The sequence below is a fragment of the Pipra filicauda genome, unplaced genomic scaffold (genome assembly GCF_003945595.2).
Source record: "Pipra filicauda isolate LSUMZ 115617 unplaced genomic scaffold, ASM394559v2 scaffold605_size231112_pilon, whole genome shotgun sequence".
In the NCBI taxonomy this organism is placed as follows: Eukaryota; Metazoa; Chordata; class Aves; order Passeriformes; family Pipridae; genus Pipra; species Pipra filicauda.
This window is the reverse complement of record NW_024104760.1, coordinates 4,474-20,799: the sequence shown is the minus strand read 5'-3', so window position 1 is coordinate 20,799 and position 16,326 is coordinate 4,474. Positions and strand designations below refer to the sequence as shown.

At 53.4% G+C, this 16,326-nt stretch overlaps 1 protein-coding gene across 1 annotated transcript; it reads right to left on the bottom strand.

Annotated features, from left to right (window-relative positions):
- Window positions 1-663: 663 nt before the first annotated feature.
- ERLIN2 (ER lipid raft associated 2) lies at window positions 664-11,432 on the bottom strand. The gene is made up of 11 exons (XM_027744853.2): window positions 11,306-11,432; window positions 11,117-11,198; window positions 10,840-10,886; window positions 10,353-10,414; window positions 9,549-9,674; window positions 7,699-7,772; window positions 7,265-7,323; window positions 6,226-6,317; window positions 5,827-5,916; window positions 4,273-4,352; window positions 664-3,270 (listed from the first exon to the last, which is right to left on the bottom strand). The coding sequence occupies exons 1-11, from the start codon at window positions 11,410-11,412 to the stop codon at window positions 3,061-3,063; spliced, it is 1,029 nt and encodes a 342-aa protein (XP_027600654.1). The 5' UTR covers window positions 11,413-11,432; the 3' UTR covers window positions 664-3,060.
- Between the last annotated feature and the right edge of the window lie 4,894 nt (window positions 11,433-16,326).

Genomic DNA, 16,326 nt, shown 5'->3' with positions numbered 1-16,326 from the left:
CCCCTCCATGAAGAGCTGTGGCGCCAGGGAGTGAATTTCAATTATTTCGGGGGGGAATGCCCAAAAAACAAGGGCAGGCAACAGGGCTTATCCTGCAGGCCTAGTTTAGGGGTGGGGAGTGTTGGGGAGCACTTGGAGCAGGGCCACAGAGCCCCAGAGCAGCTGGAGTGGCTGTGGCTCCGGGACAATGCCCGGCTTTACTCGCAGTAACTCGGGTTGAGAGGGAAGGAATGGGAGCCTGCCAGCTGGAAACCATTAACTCAAATATTTGTCTTAATGTGCAGAACTCCACTGTCCCTCCACAGATTTGGTGTTTACACAGCTGGGCAAAAACACCCAGAAGGTTCCTGCCCTTTGTCCAGTAAAACATGACAAGGATTTTCTGCAAACTTTACCGAATCCGAGGCGTTTGCTGCTCCATGAGCAAAGCAGGGACTGACAGACACTCGTGGGATTCCTTGGACACGGACACCTCTGCCCCTTCTTCCACTTTCCTCCTCCTCCCTGGAGAGGGAGAACCAGCATTGACCCCCAGCACCCCCCAGCTCCCCACTCCCACCGGAGCACCGACAGCCTCGATGTTCCCTCTGGAAAATCTCCCCCTGCAAATACACCCACACATCACATTAAAGCTCCTCCACAAACCCTGGTGTGAAAACTGAAGATAGTAAAATCGAAGGCCATTTTATTGTCATAGCAAATACCAAAATAAAAAGGCTTTGAATTCAGTACATAAGAAGATCAAAGAGCATTCCCATGCTCCCCGTAGCCATTCCCAGGTAGCAGCAGTGCCACAAACCTCTGTTTCCTTTGTGAGACAGTGGGTTTAAAATTCAGATCTTCACCTCAAGATCACGGAAACAGGACAAAATGCCCCTTTAAGAGGGAGACAGAGGGAATAAAGGTTTACATGGAATGACAGATCCACTCTGGAAAATTCAGGACATTTTACAAAGAGTGAATGAAGATGCAACAACGGATTTTGGCTTGTCAAGACTGATACACTCAACTTTGCTTTTGATTTTTTACTCTTAGCACAATTTAACTAAATTACATTAATACTTTAGCAGTCATGGTTTTAATTAAAAGAATCCTTAAGAGCTCTTTATCCCAAACTATTGTCTTGCTGTGAAGTCATACATTAAAAAATGACTTTATAATACCACTTTGGCTTAGTTGGGTCCTTTCATTAGTGAAAAATACTTGTGTAAAAGGAGGTTTTAGTTGCTGATGGAAACCTCAAGCATGAACATAGAACAATCCCAAACAAACTCATCCTCAAGGGATCAGGTACTACCTTCCCATTGCTAAATTTCTGCTATTCCCTGTTTATAATCTCCCTGCACAGACCTAGTTATGAGTGAGGAATACTGCAGCTCCCCTGGGGATGCAATTGTTTGAGTGCTGTGGGTCTGATGTTGGTCTGGAAATGGGACTTCCCTTAGGTCCTATTTTCCAAGAAATACAAAGAAGATGGGACTCTTCTCCAGCAGAAACGCTCAGCTTCTACTTTGCATTTTCAAGTATCAAGAGTCACTCTCCCAACAGGGAAGAGAGAACTGCTGTAAAAGCCCTGGAGCCAGCAGCTGAGATCCATCAGAACTCTGTTAGTGTGATGCCTTGTTACACAGACTGCTGCAGATTTAAACACTGAAGGGTGAGGCCAGGGGTGGTGGGGAGCAGGAATTTGGGGCACGAGCCTGTGAACGCAACAGGCTGGTCTCTGACGAGCACTGGCATCATCTCAGATGAGGATATTGGCCTCAAATCATATCAGCAATCAACTACCAGGCTCTGCTGCCAAGTGCAGATGGAGTAGGGAGAGAAAAAAATGTTCTCTCTAGGCCTGAACTTCGAATTTTGCACGTGGAAAACAAAACTCTGTTCCCTCCTCGCATCTGGGATGTGAGGAATTCCTCAGTTCTCTGAAGTGGAAGGTGCATTCTAGCACTGTTCTGAGAGAAAGAGGGGAATTCAACTTCGGGCAGTTCAGACAAGAGCTGCTTCTCTCTGCCCTGGGACCTTTCAGGATGACGGTTTGTGCCCTTGGCTACTCTTGAAATCTTCCCTCCACAAGGTGTATTCAGACCCAAACCCACAGGAGCTCAGTTCTGCTCATCTCAGCTCACCCGAATGCCCTTTTTCTAGTCACACTCTGAAAACACCGAGATCCAGTTGCTCTTGCAGAGCAGATAATAAGCTGTTAACGACCGTCTGGTCACTCCAGCAGCTCCTCCCCTGCAAGGCTTTCTGCAAAGTCAGGGTCCCTGAGACAAAAATTCCTTCCTCCCTGGTTTTTCTGACTGTGACAGTGACAATTTCCACGCCTGCAGCCTGGTTTCACCGAAAATCACGTCCAGCTCTGCCCTCCAGGACACTGCCCCTGTGCCCACACCCTCACCCAGCAGCCCAACTGCTACAAAAAACACGACAAGTGGAAAACAAAGCAGTGTTAGGATGCGGAAAACGAGGACTTTGGGTCACTGCCTGCGTGACGTGCAGTCTAAGGCTTTGATCCCCCCCCCCAAAGACTGGGAACCTGCAGGATTCCAGCTGAGCTTCTGTCCCTCATGGTGCACGTGAGCTCAGCAGAACCTGCCACTGCCCAGGCCTCGAGCAGCCACGTGTAGTGTACAGATCTAGCACCTTGTTTGGAAAGGGGGTTGAAACAAGTACTTGGAATTTCCAATAAGAAAAAAAAACGAAACAAAACAAGTCGTAGCAGCGATTCCCCTCCCTCCAAAACCTCAGCATTGCTTTACCTCCAACTGCTACGAACCACTTCAATCTCAAATTAAGTTCCCATCCAGCCTCTCCAGACTCCTGGGTGTGTGTGACCAAGAGCAGGGGAGGTGCAGCTACAGGACACACCTAGAGTTGGCTGCTTAGAAGTTACCCGAAAACCCACCCCATAATTACCAAAGTCCTTGTGTCTAATTGTCATACAAAAGATTGAAAGGATTAAGTCTGATTCATCTCTTTCAGCACGGGAAAGGGGGAAAACAAAAAGGAACTTCCCAGTTCATGGGGGTTTTTTGATATAAAACGAATAGAAATCTTTCAGTTGACACCATGAAGCAGTTTTGTGTCCTCGCTGATTCCTGCCCCATCTTCATCTTGGATTCCTTCTGCCAGTCCCTCTGCAGATTTGGTCTGGCTCCCTGCAGAGTCCATGAACATATTGGGAATATCTTTGCCAAAATAGATCTTGCTGTTGGCTGCAATTGCCTTGTACTTCATCAGCTGCAAGTACTCGGGAGTCAACTTGAGCTGCATGGAGAGAAAACGGGTCACAACAGCCCAGATTTGGGCAAAAGCAAACTCCTGCCAGGAGCACACGAGGCACCTCCTTTCCACAGCCCTACCAGGAGTGCCCAGCCCCTCCACAGGGCAAACAGAGTGCCCTGGGAAGGTTCTCTGCCAGCAGGGCCGAGCAAAGCTCTAAATCCCAGTGACTAAATGGCACACTGAAAAGTGAAGTGATGGGAGCAGCTGGGGAAATGTTCAACCCAGACGTGATGGAGATGCCCGAGAGCACATCCCTCACTGCAACCCTTGCAATGTGAGCTACTGGGAAGGAAAATATCCCTGGCTGTTTTCCAGGAGGAGTGTTTGGGTGAGCAGAGCTCACTTTTTTTTCAGGATAACGACATTATAACACAGAGGATGGAACAACTGGGGCAAAACTTGTGCAAAACCACCCCAGGCCTCTGTCCTCCTCACAGAACAGAAGTGCTTCCTGCTGGCACGTCCTGGGAACTTGCTGTAGGCAGGAACACACCTGGCAGCTGTATCCATGTAATTTTCCTGTTTCCAGGTTGGGTTTTTTGTTTTGGCTTTTTTTTCTTTTGCAGTACCAAGGCTCTGCCAGGGTGTCTGAGATCAGCTCCGTTTGTTCTTTCCCTGAACTGTGATTTACTCTACTCCTGCCTGTCACCCCAGAGATCTCCCTGCTCCAACTGCCTGCCAGCTTGAGACTGGAATAATCCACATTTCTCATCACAACTGAAACTGATATTCCATCCACAGAGAGAGCCAGGCCCCCTTAGCATCTGGCAGAGCAGAGATTTCAGACATCCCGACATATTTATCTGTCCAGAGAAGAAAATGAACTTGCAAATAAGGATCTAAATGCTTCAGTCAGGTGGAAACTTTGCTGAGAGGAGATGGTTTTGTTTTGTTTTTTGACTTAGACAATAATCACTGACTGCTCTAGTGCTGAGTATTCCCCTGCAGCCTGATGCTGAGGCACCACAGAGGAAACCACAGTACCTTGTTGGCCTCAGCCACCTTCATGGCAGTGTAGCACTCAGCGTCAGCCCTCGCCTTCTCCCGTGCAAGAAATGCAGCATCTGGAAGCAAACACATGCTCTGAGTCAGATTTTTTATTTCCAGCCATGTTAGCACCGTTTGCAGCTGGAAAGATTTAAGATAAAGTGGCCAGTGCCACATCTGAACTGCACGGGATACAACGAGGGGAAGAGGGAACAAAATGGGAGCTCAGTTTCCAGCTAAATGGCTGCAGGACGAGAGCATTAAGTGAGTAAATTGCATCTCAACTGCAGAGCTCAAAGCATTTCACAGACAGCAGGGTTTGATTATCCCCATCACGTGGGCCCAGCTCGCTCTTTCTTCTCGAGCCAGGACTGACTCTCGTGCTGAAACGCAGCAACTGTTCCCCTGCAGACGTGGGATTTACCCACAGCCTTTGCCCAGGACTCCAGGAACAGCCTGGAACAGCCCAGCAGACTCTCTGCAGATGAGGTCTGTGCCTGTGGATGCGATTCCCAGATGGGATTTGGTCTGGGATGTGGAGATGAAGGTTCTGGCACGCAGAGCAGGGGATTTTAACCTTTACTGGCTCTGCCCCTCAGACAGATTGCTGCAGAGCTTTCCTCTGCTGTATCAACAACTGCTCAAAGGCTCTGAACCCGTGGGATACCGAAATTCCTGACTCCTGGCAGAGCCATTTAAGGAAAGGAACACTTCCCCTTTCTGTACTGCACTCCTTTTCCCCTCTGGCTTCACACCTACCCATGACAATTATGGGATACCAGGCCACCACATCCAGGCTAAGGTTAGTGTAGTCCTGCTCATCTCTTGACATTCCTCCTAGGACATGGAGCCACACAAATGCAACAGGCCAGTCTGGATTTGGGAGCTGCACAGCTGGATAAACCATTTTTTTACCTCCTCTAGCAGGGAGAGCTGCTACACTTAAAAAATCATGTAAACAACTGGATGGTTTGGCTCACAGCTTCCTCTCTTTTGGCCAAGAGGAGTTGTCTGTCCCAGTCAGAGACACCAGGAAGAATGAGGGAGGCAGGAATCCTCTGCCAGTACAGCCCTGAACTGAGGGGCTGACACCTGCTGACACACATCTACAAGAAATAAACCCCATTGTATTTCTGCAAAGAACTTCTTAATGAGAAGCTGCTGATCTGTAAAACTCTTCATTGGCTCCTCAGTGGCTTCTGCAAAGCTTGTCATTCCCTAGAAGGAATGGAAGGGAAAATAAGGCCTTGCCACTCTGAGCTGGAATTGCAGAGCCCTTTCCATGCCCTGGAGTCTCCTTGATAAAGCATTGTATCAGGTGGGTGGGGGGACATCTCCTTAACCTAAGAGCACAACCTCCTAGAAAGAGCACCTGAGAGAGGGAGTTTCAAGATGCACAGTCTGCAGAGAAACGTTCCTATTCCTGCCTCTGCTCAGAAACTCCACCCCTGTGAATGTCAGCCTGGACTGAAGAACAGTCAGTACAGACTTCAAGAACTCCTTGGCAAACTGCTTCAGGATTTACTGCCTGGGAAGCTCAGCCCCCCTCACCTTCAATCTCCGAAATTCGCTTCTCTGTTTCCTTTTCCATCACTTTCTGTCCATAAGTTATTTCAGCAACTTGTGCAATCTTTTCTGCCTCTGAAATGAAAACAGGAACACACCCACACTGTCATCACACCATCTTCTGAATGTCAGAAGCAGCCTCACCCGGGAAAGTCCTCAATCATCACCCACTTCAGGTGGAAATAAATACTGGGAAGAATTTCCAGCCCTCAGAAGGCAAAGCTGGAACCCACGTGCAAAGTCCTGAGTCTCTCTGGGAGAGTTTCAGGTCAGAGATGACCCCGAATTGAACAAGGTGCACCCCTCCCTGGAGTCTGGAGTCCCTTTGCTGCCTGCCCCCACAGCCAGCCCTGTGTCCCAGCCTCCCAGCCCAGCCACACAGACCGATGAGAGCTTTCTTCCTCTCTGTCTCTGCCTCCTTCTCCACCACCTTCTGCTTCTGCGCCGCAATCAGCAGCTTCGTCTTCTCACTCTCCCTGGTGAGCAGGAGAAACCAGTTAAAAACCTGAGCTCACTGGTGTGGGGATTCCCCCCACAGCCCCAGCTGGCTCACCCCTCCTTCCAGCACGTGTCCATGTTCACCACTGAACCATGTCCACCACTGAACCATGTCCCCAAGTGCCGCATCCACACGTGTTCTGAACCCTTCCAGGGGTGCATCTTACATGTTAAATCCTTTTCTACCTTCTTGGTGTTACTCACATTAATGAGTTTGAAAAGTGTGATCATAAATAAAATACCCTGCTCCTGCTCACAGTCAGGGAACAGACACTGGAATTGAGAACAAGCCTCTCAACACGTCCTGCTGTATTTATGGCAACAGAACACAGGCTGATTTTGGGACTCTCCTACCATGACCATACCACACAGGACTTACCACAGTCCCAAAAGGTCACATGAAATGCTAGGGAAGCAGAATGGATGAGAGGGGTCTCATTCTGCCCTACACATGCTGTTGGCAGCGGGCTCAGGGAACACAGGCATGCCTGAATGACCAAGGGCAGGAGGAGGCAGCTGGCTCAGGGCATTGAAAAGGGATCAGCACTGTCAAGTGCTATTAAAGAAAGTTATTTCAAAGCTTTGCAAGTCTTCAGCCTGTTGAATCAACAGTTTCTCCATCCCAGTCAAACAAGAGGATTAGTGGTGAAATCCATCCACCTGCCCCTCACCCACCACGCGGGGCCAGTGCCAGGGGGAAGGAGCCCAGGGGCAAATCATTCCTGTGCTCAAGGGTTCCAACTGCAGAAACCCCTCCTCCCCCAGCAGGGACCTGCCAGCCCCTGCAGTGCTCAGCACTGCACCCCTCTAGCCCCACTGCACTTCTCCAGCCCCTCCCTGAGGGTGGCACGAGGCCGAGGGCACTGCTGATCTGCCCGACTGGCTCCTTTTGGGATCACAGAGGTGCAGACTCCGAGGCACTTACATGAGCTCGTAATTCCTCCGGATTGTTTCAGGGATGTTTGGCTTTGTAACTCGAACTGCCTGCAGAGAGAGAGCGAGGAAAACTTGGGCAAGCAGCCAGCAACCAAAAGCCGAGCGGCCCCGGGGCTGCGGGGGACGGGGGGGGGACGCACACTGCGGGTGTGCTCTGCCACACAGAGCTGCACAAACTGTCACCAGGCCCCAAACCCACACAGGAACGGGGCTGGAGGATCTCCTGACGTGACAGGAGGTGGTAACCTGGGCAAACCAGCACCCAGAGCAACACCAGAAGCTGTGTGGGGGATGGGAAGGATACTGTTCCCACTGGAGTGAAATGAAATCTGTGCTGTAAAGCACTTTTTTAAAAAGTTTGTTTGCTGCTTCCTTTTAGCCCTTATCCCTCCTCAGGAGCTGCACCTTCGATATCCTGATTACCTGTATAATTAATCCAGGGGCCATCGTGGTTAGGTCTTGCTGCAAGGCCAGTTTAAGGTTTTCATCAATCTGATCTAAAGGAGAGAAAAAAGAAAAGGTAACGAAACACCCCCAAGGTAGTTTGCTGTCAGCACCCAGAGTGAGCTGGGATGGCTCACGTTTCTTATTGCTGGAAACTACAAATGTAAGTTGGATGTAGAAGTGCTGGGCTGACCCTGAGGCAGGTTCCCAGCTCTCCCAGTATCTCCAACACCAGCACCAACACTTGGGATAGACCACAGGAACAGTGCAGGCACGAATTCCCATAACCTGCAGTTTGGAATCTCCCTGAGCCAGAAGTGGCATCTTTATGATAAAGAATCTGTGCTCTAACCCCCTCCCCCACTGATCTTCCCAACTGGATCCTGAAGTAACATGGTCCAGCTAAATCCTGACTGATTTCAGCTTGCACCTGTGCCAGCATGACACAAGGCAAATGGAAAGGCAAGAATGGGAAATGGCTCCATCAGTTACTTTAACAGGCTGCAAAAATCATTAGTAATGTCTCTTTGGCTCAAGGAGTCCCAGAACTCCAGCGGAGCTGAGGATTTCAAAAGGAAACACAACCCAAAACCCTGCTCTGATGAAAGCTCCAAGGAGGGCAGAGCTTCCAGTTGGGGCCTGCTGGGAAGTGCAAAGGGAAGAAATCTGTAACAGCCTTGAGAAGGGATCACATCACACTCCTGGATTGTTTGCTTTGGTCGCAGTTTCCTATCTGGAACTCAGGCTCCTAATGAAGTCCAGCCAGGCGTTTTGGAAGCAGCTGTTATCAGTTCCCTGCACCTGCTGGCAGCTGTGGGGGCAGAGGATGATGAGAGGCCGCCCGAGAGGGGCTGTGCCCCAGTGCAGAGCCCCGAGCCAGACCCAGCCAGCCCAGACCAAGAGCTACAGGGGAGTTTGTACAAGTTCCTCTTGTGCAGACCGGGTGCTTTGAGCCCATTTCAAGCAGTTGTTGTCAGCAGCTGCCGACATCTGGAGCCTCCACGGGCCAGGAACCCGCCCAGCAGGAACTGGGGGGATCCCAGCCCCAGGTCTGCAGCTTGTGCAGGAAGTGGGAAGCCAGGCTCCTTGGAAAGCCCAGTCTGAACAGAGAACAGGAGTTTGCAAACACCCCGTGCTCTCTCGGGCACAAATCCCGTCCCTTTGGGCTCCCAAAGTGTTCCCAGCAGCTCAGTGCCCGCAGGCAGCACTGCCAGTGCTGAAAGGCTGGATTTCCTGTCAGTCCAGAGCCAAAACCAAAACACTCAGCACTGGCAGCCACTGGACTAGTTCTAGCAAGAAACCACAACTCTTCCTCAGCCTCTCCTGCCATGTGTCTCCCTGTGCTGCTGGATTTCCCGTTGGGAAGGTCAGCAGGCCCCTGCCAACGCTCCTGGTTTATGGGCACTGCAGCCACGGGCATGACCCAAAGCTCATCAAACCCTCGGGCCAGGAAGTGCTTGCTCAGACTTTCTGTAACAGCAAAGAGCCACAGACTGGCTTTTCCATCTGGATAAGCAAATCCTGTGACTGATTCAACCCATCACAGCTGCTACACACCCAGAGAATGCCACAGAATTCCCACTCCCTTCCCTAAAGCCCTCTGCTACTGGCAGGGCTGGGGCTGGAGTTTATTGTTACAACATATTGAAGCACTCAGCTCCAAAAGATAACAGGGATAAACGATGGCAGCTGCTTAACAACCCTGATTCCAAACAGAGCAAACACAGGATTAATGGATAAAAGCTCATCAGTTGGGGGTTCTGCACCAACAGCCCGTGGAAGAACCCTTGGAACCAGCAATCCCACGGGAAAGGCCGGGGGCAGCTCACCAAACAGCTCGATGTACACCTCCTGCAGCGTGTGGACACTGCAGAACTGGTTCAGCTCGTGGTGGATCTTGTTGAAGATGAGAGCCTTGTCATAGTCAGCTGTGTAGTTCTTCACGATGTCGTACACTGGGAGAGACACCCCGGGGGAAGGAAGGGAAGGAGGCTGAGCACCCTCAGGGAAAACCCTGGGGCCCAGTCCCAGAGCAGGTGTGAAACGAGGGACACCCTCCCACACAGCCCCAACACAGCACGTTGGTTTATTTTGTGACACCTTCACCAATATCCATCCCCTGCCCTTGTGAACAGAAAGGTTTGAACCACCCCCAGCCCTCCCTGTGTGACCCCTGCACACTGGGAACAGTGTCCTGCACGTGCCATGGAACAGAGATCCCAGCAGCTCCCACTGAGCCAGGCACTTCCAGCACACCACCAGCACGTTAAAAATCAAAGGATTTGGGAAAAAGGCCGCATGGGTCGTTCCTCCTGGGCTCCAGAGGAGCCTTTGCTCCCCCCAGCCCCCTTGGCTGCCCCCCTGCACACCTCATGGGTTACTCCCATCACTTCTGGTGCTGCACAAAGCTCAGGGGAGCCGGGATAAGACAGGTAATAAAAGGAAGAAATAACCAACACACGACATTCCCAGGAGAGCCGGGCCAGGGGTGACACCCGGGAGCTCAAGGTGCCTGGGGCACACCTGTGGTACAGCCTGGCTCCAAACCAAACCCAACCACGACCTCCTGACCTCCTCTCAGTGCAGCACAACCCCCCCAGGGCGTGTTGGGGGGTGCAGAACTCGGGACTCACCCGCGCTCTGGATGAGGAAATTCACCACCTCGATCCTGTCGAAATAAATCATCACTCCCCCGCTGCAAGGGAGAGAAAGGGGGGATGACACTTACTGGGGGCTGAGTGGCTTCGAGGGGGGAGAAATCCCCTCCAGTGGGCTGAGTGTGGGACACTCAGCCTGCTCAGCACCCCGACACCCCCCAGAACCCACCCCAGCCCTGCTCAGGACCCCAACATCCCCCAGAACCCACCCCAGCCCTGCTCAGGACCCCAACACCCCCCCAGCACCCCCCAACACTCCCCCAGCCCTCAGGGATGGTGGCACAGACATGGCCCTGGGTGGGCTCATTGACCTTACAGAGCCTCCCAGTGCTCCCAGTTTGGTGGCTGTGGGGGGGGAAATTCAGCCCCTGAGAACAATCTTAAAGCCCTGGAGTAACCAGTGTGGGAAAGGGGAAGGACCCAGAGTTTCCAGCCAGGATGGAGGAAGAGCTGAACATCTCACCTGGTGCCACACGGGACATTTTTCACCTCGTCCGTCTGCAGCGTGGTCTGGAGGGGGGGGATTGAAGGAAAAGAGGCTTAAAGAGAGGGATTTTCGCGGCGCAAATCCCGCTGCCCGCGGGGCTCCCGCGGGGGAGCCTCCCAAGACAGAGGTGGACCCGCGGCGCTCGGCCCCTCGCTCGGGGCTCAGCGGGGCCGCCCCGAGAGCCGCCTCCCCCCGGTACCGGGCACTGCCCGGCCCCGCCCGACCCCCGGGGCTCCCCCGGGCCCAGCAGCACCTGCACTGACTTGTAGGACGTGATGAAGGGCAGCATGAGGTGGAAGCCGGGCCCGCTGGTGGAGGTCAGCAACGCGCCGCCGCTGCGAGAGAACGAGACAGGAGGGGGGGGCAGAGAGAGAGAGGCGTGAGCGGGAGAAGCCCGGTTCTCCCGGCGCGCGGGACGGAGCGGGGAGGGGGTCCGCCTCACCGGTAGTAGACGCCGATGTGCCCCTCGTCGATCTTGTGCACGGCCGAGAGCAGCGCGGCGGCCGCGACCCCGAGGGCGAGCGCGGCGATGGCGCCGAGCTGGGCCATGCCCGGCACCGGCACCGGCGGCGCGCCAGTTACGTCATCACCGCGCGACAGCTCGTCCCGCCGGCGGTGTCGCCGCCAGGTGGCGATGGAGGAGCGGCGGAGCAAGAGCCGGAGGCCGCGGGTTCGAGACCCGCCCCCGCCCGCGCGTCGGGACCGCCCCTCGCACCCCCAAAATTCCGCACTCCCCAAACCCCCCACGCCCCCAAAACTACGCACCCTCAAAACTCCGCGCTCCCCGCATCCCTAAAACTCCGCACTCCCCAAACCCCCCGCACCCCCAAAACTCCGCACTCCCTGCACCCCCAGATCCAACTCCAACGGAGAGCAAAGAAGAAACTGCTGTTCAAACTATAATTTTTTTTCCCAAATTGTTCAAGTTCAAAGCGTGTAACTGTCAAAAAAAAAAATAAATTTTTTTCATTCGGGTTGTTCTCCAGTATTAAAAAAAAAAAAAAAAAAAAAAAAAAGTGTAAAAAACATCAATAAAGGAGGAATAATTTGATCTTGGAGCTTGGTGGATCTCCTGGGTTATACAGCGGAGGGTTCAGCGCCCGTTTAGGGATAAGGGATGGAATTTGTCAATCTGAATTTTACGGCTCTTAAACAAGCGTGAAAGGGGCGCTGGGGATGAAAAACACCCCGTAGCTGGTGTTTTTTTAAAGGCGTTTGCCCAGATTTAAGGCCTTGATAAAATGTATTAAATCTTTAAAGGTTTTAATGAATCTAGTATGTGTTTCATAAATCACGAGCCTCCACTCAGCCCCTCTCGGTTTAATAAGGGTAAACTAGGAAATTGCTGTGAGCTGGAGCAAAATACATCCATGGAATATTGAAAAGTAATAGATTTTTAAATGTGGGGTGTTCTGGCTTGCAGGAGAGGTTTTGCCTCATAATACCAGAGCTATATCACTCCCCTGAACGGGAAACCAGCTGCGGCCATGTGTTTAACAGCATCAAGATGTGAACCAGCACAAAGGTAAATATTATTTGTAATAATCCTAAAAAAAAAAAAAAAAAATAAAGACCAAAAAAAAATCATTACTGCTGGACCCGGGGCCAGGAACATTCAGTTGTGTCTGTGCCGCAGGGCCCGGGATTTTAACAGCACGGGCTTTTTTTGTAGGAATAAATGGTTTATTGCACCCATTTCTCTCCGGTACTCGAAACTTCTTCATCCCTGCCCCGTCCCCGTAAAAATATCCCTGGGGGTGTGGGGTGTTCTGCGGAGTTAATCGGGACAGTTTGAGGGTCTCTGGGTGCCCACAGTCCCAGGCCTGCGGGGGATGGAGCTGGGATGGGACATGGGGGGTGGGACGTGCCCGGCTCGGGCCCTGCTGAGCTGTGAGGAGGGTCCCCCCGCCCGGCTCGGGCTCCGGACCCCGCGGGGCCGCTCAGTCGGGGCCGGCGCAAAGCGCTGTGTAAAGTCTGTCCGCCCTCATTAGCTGTCACGAGTAACAATGCCGGGCTGGCAATAAAGGCAATTCCGAGGCTGTTGGCCATTAATCACCGCCTGACAGCTGGGAATAGGGCTGGAAAAACTCTGTCCCCACCGTTCCTCCTTGGCGTTTAAGGTTACCTCCGTGCACAGCCGGAGCTGTGGGGTGGAAAGCTCTGCCTCACCAGTGCTGCCCCATCCCCACCTCTCTTCCATCTCCATCTCCATTTCCATCCCATCCTCATCCCCGCTCCTGACCTCATGATTTCTATCCCGTCCCCATCCCTATCACCATCCCATCCCCAACACCACTCCTGTCCTCGTCTCCTTTCCCATCCCATCTCATCCCCGTCCCCTTTCCTATCCCATCCCAAACCATCTCCATCCCCATCCCAGCTTCTCCTTCCTCGCTGAAACCCAAAGGAGCAGTGGAGCCCAGGAAGGGAAATCTCTGGAAGGAGCTGGAGCTGGAGGGTGCAGAGCACTTGGCCAGGCCCCTTCCCACTCTGCCCCAGCTCTGGAAGGGAAGGGGGTGGGAGAGGGGCTGTGTGGGGGAACCACTTCACAAATTCCGTCCATCCAAGTTATTTGCCGATTACGGGTCAGGATTGTGTTCAAGTCTGTCCGGGCTCGTTCCGTGTCAGCACTAACAATGCAGCACTTGGCAATCCAGGGAGTTCTGTGGTGTTGGCCATTAATCATCCCCTGACAGTCCGGACCTGGCCAGGAGGGAACAGCTCACATGTGCTGGCCGTGCCCCTTCCCCACCACCAGTGGGGCACAAGGGGGTTCCTCTGCCTCAGGACCCACCTGAACCCTCCACAGGTGACGAGCTGAGGGTCCTGATTCCACGTCCCAGGCACTGCAAGGGGCACGTGGGGCAGGCAGAGAGCAGGGACAAACAAGCTCCCAGGGAATGACCCCTCCAGGAAGAGGCGCTTGGGAAAGGGTTGAAATCGTGGCATTTTGCCAGGTTTTCCTCTCCATCGCCATCCTCTTGCTCCACTGGCTCCTGCTCACCCCCAGCCTCAGGGCCAGGGGATTTGTCCTTAGGGGAGGTGACCCTGGTGGGAGCCAACTCCTGGCACAGCAGAGGGGAGCTCACCCCGAGGCTTCACTCCACACCCCACGTCGTCCCGCAGGCGCCGGCCCCGTGGCCCTGTGCCAGCCTGCCAGGTCATCCCCCAGTAAAGAAAGGAGCAATGTGTTTCCAGCCCCCCGACGCTGTTTTCTAAAGGGAAATGATTAATGGCGCTTGGAAACCACAATTCATCCCGGGAAAGAAAGTAGATTTACCCGAAACATGCGTGAGAATTAGCGCTGGGATCAGCTCCGAGGGCAGAGGGGGGGAGGCTAATGGCAAACAGAGACCGTCTGTGTGCAGAGGGGAGAGAATACCCTGCCAAAAACATGGGCTGGAGGAGCTGTGATGGAGCTGGGATGATGCTGGGACAGGAGGAGGAGAGCAACCATCAGAGTCAGGTCCCCCCTGGGCTGGAAATCTCAGTCGCTCCTTCCCTGTTCCACGGTGAGATGGTCACGACAGAGAAGGGAATTCTCCTCCCATGGGCATCCCAACACAGCACAGCAAGGGGTGGACAGTGATGGTGGGACCCCAGCTGGTCTTTTCCAAGTGTTCTAGAGGTACCTGGCACCGAGGAGAAGCAGGAGTTGCACCAGAACACACGGAGCTCTGGCCTGCAAACACCAAATGCTTCAAAAAAAAGGCTGATGTGGGCTCAGGGAATGATCTCACCTTGTTCCTGCTGGTGGCAGCCACTGGGATGACTGGGATGGGCTGGGGTGCACCAGGGTAGCACGAGGCCATCGAGGTGATGCTCTGGTTGTCCCCACAACAGCCACCCAGGTGCTTCATCCCCGGGGAGCAGGAAAGCTCAGAGAAGGGAAAAACACACTTTTCCTCCGCGAGAACGGGAGGGAAGCGGCTGCAGCAGCCCCGGCCTGGAGCCTGGTCCCACTCGGCTGTGGGAACTGCAGCATCATCCTACTGAGTCACGGAAACAAGGCAGGGGCTGACGGGTTAGGGAATTCATGGAAAAGGCTTCCAGGCACAAATCCTCACCTGGATCCAAGCTGCCATGCTGTCCTCTGCCCGGGAGAGTGGCGAGGGAGGGGAAAGGGCTCCTCTGGGAGGAAGCAGGGACCGGTGACATGGAGTTATCACCCGACCCCAGAGACAAACCCAAGATCCCTGCCTTGGTCTCTGCTCTGGATCAAGGCAGGGCCGGCCCCGTGCAGGTCCTGTCCTGTCAGCGGAGGAGCTCGGACAGGGCTCCAGGAGGGAAATTTATTTGTGGGATTCCGGGAAGGGCTGGGGAAGCCTCGGCGAGGTGCTGAAGCCCAGGTCAGGACTCAGCCCTGGCTCGGTGATATATTTACAGTGGGATAATGTAAGCAACAGGAGGGAAAAAAATAAAAAAAATCCATGGAGGAGGTGCAGATCCGTCCCCTTGGCCGGGAGTTACTAGATGATCTGAGCCAGGGAACAGATAGTTGGATTTCCCTCATTTCTCCCTTCAAATAAATCACAACTCCAGAGCCCTTTAAACTCTGCAACATGATCTGTTCCAATAAGGAAGGGAATGAAAGGCTGCGCCTCTCTGGAAGCCTCCAGAGCCATAAATCTCCTATGTACAAACACAGACCAGATTTCCAAGTGCATTTATTTTATTGTATTGTTTTAACAGAAAAATCAAACTGCAATAAACTCCGTCCCTCATTAGCTGTCTCCGTGTCCAGGCCAAACGCTGCTAACGAATAAAATCAGGACAAAGGAATGTGGCTGTGGGTCCAAGGCCTGGCCGGGTGCTGACCCCCCGAAAGGCCCTTCCCTGTGAGGAGGTGTGGGATGGGGGGAGCCAAGGGGATGGTTCCTGCACTGCCCATCACTGCAGGTTTGCTGGTCACACCAGGTTGAGCATCCCCGGACCTGGCATCGCCGCCATGGATCCAGCATCCCTGCCATGGGTTTGCCATCCCTGCCTGGCCCCCACCCCAGCAGCTGGAGTTTAGTTTAGGGGTGCCTTGCTTCAGTTTGTTGTGCACCCCAAGCGAGACACCAAAGAGCAGCAGGAACACAGGGCAGTTTGGGTGGGGGACACGTGAGTGCCCCCCAGGCTCCATGAGACCCCCCCCACCCACGGGAAGGTGCTGCAGAATTAGGGCTGAACTCACTGAACACTGGGTCAAACACCCAAATTAGCAATCTGGAGTTGCTGGTCATTAATGATCCACTGACAGTCCTGAAGGGTCTGTGGCTCTGCGGGGGGACGGGAGAGCTTGGGGACAGGGATGTGCCTGGCACTGGGGGTGGCATGGATGGCACAGTCCCCAGTGACCCACACAGAGCATCCAGTGAGTTTTCCCAAGCCCCCCAGAGCCGCCCCGGGGGACACCCATGGAGGGTCCAGGCACAGAGCAGAGCTGTCGCGTCCCAAGTGCAGGAGATGCAGCGACTC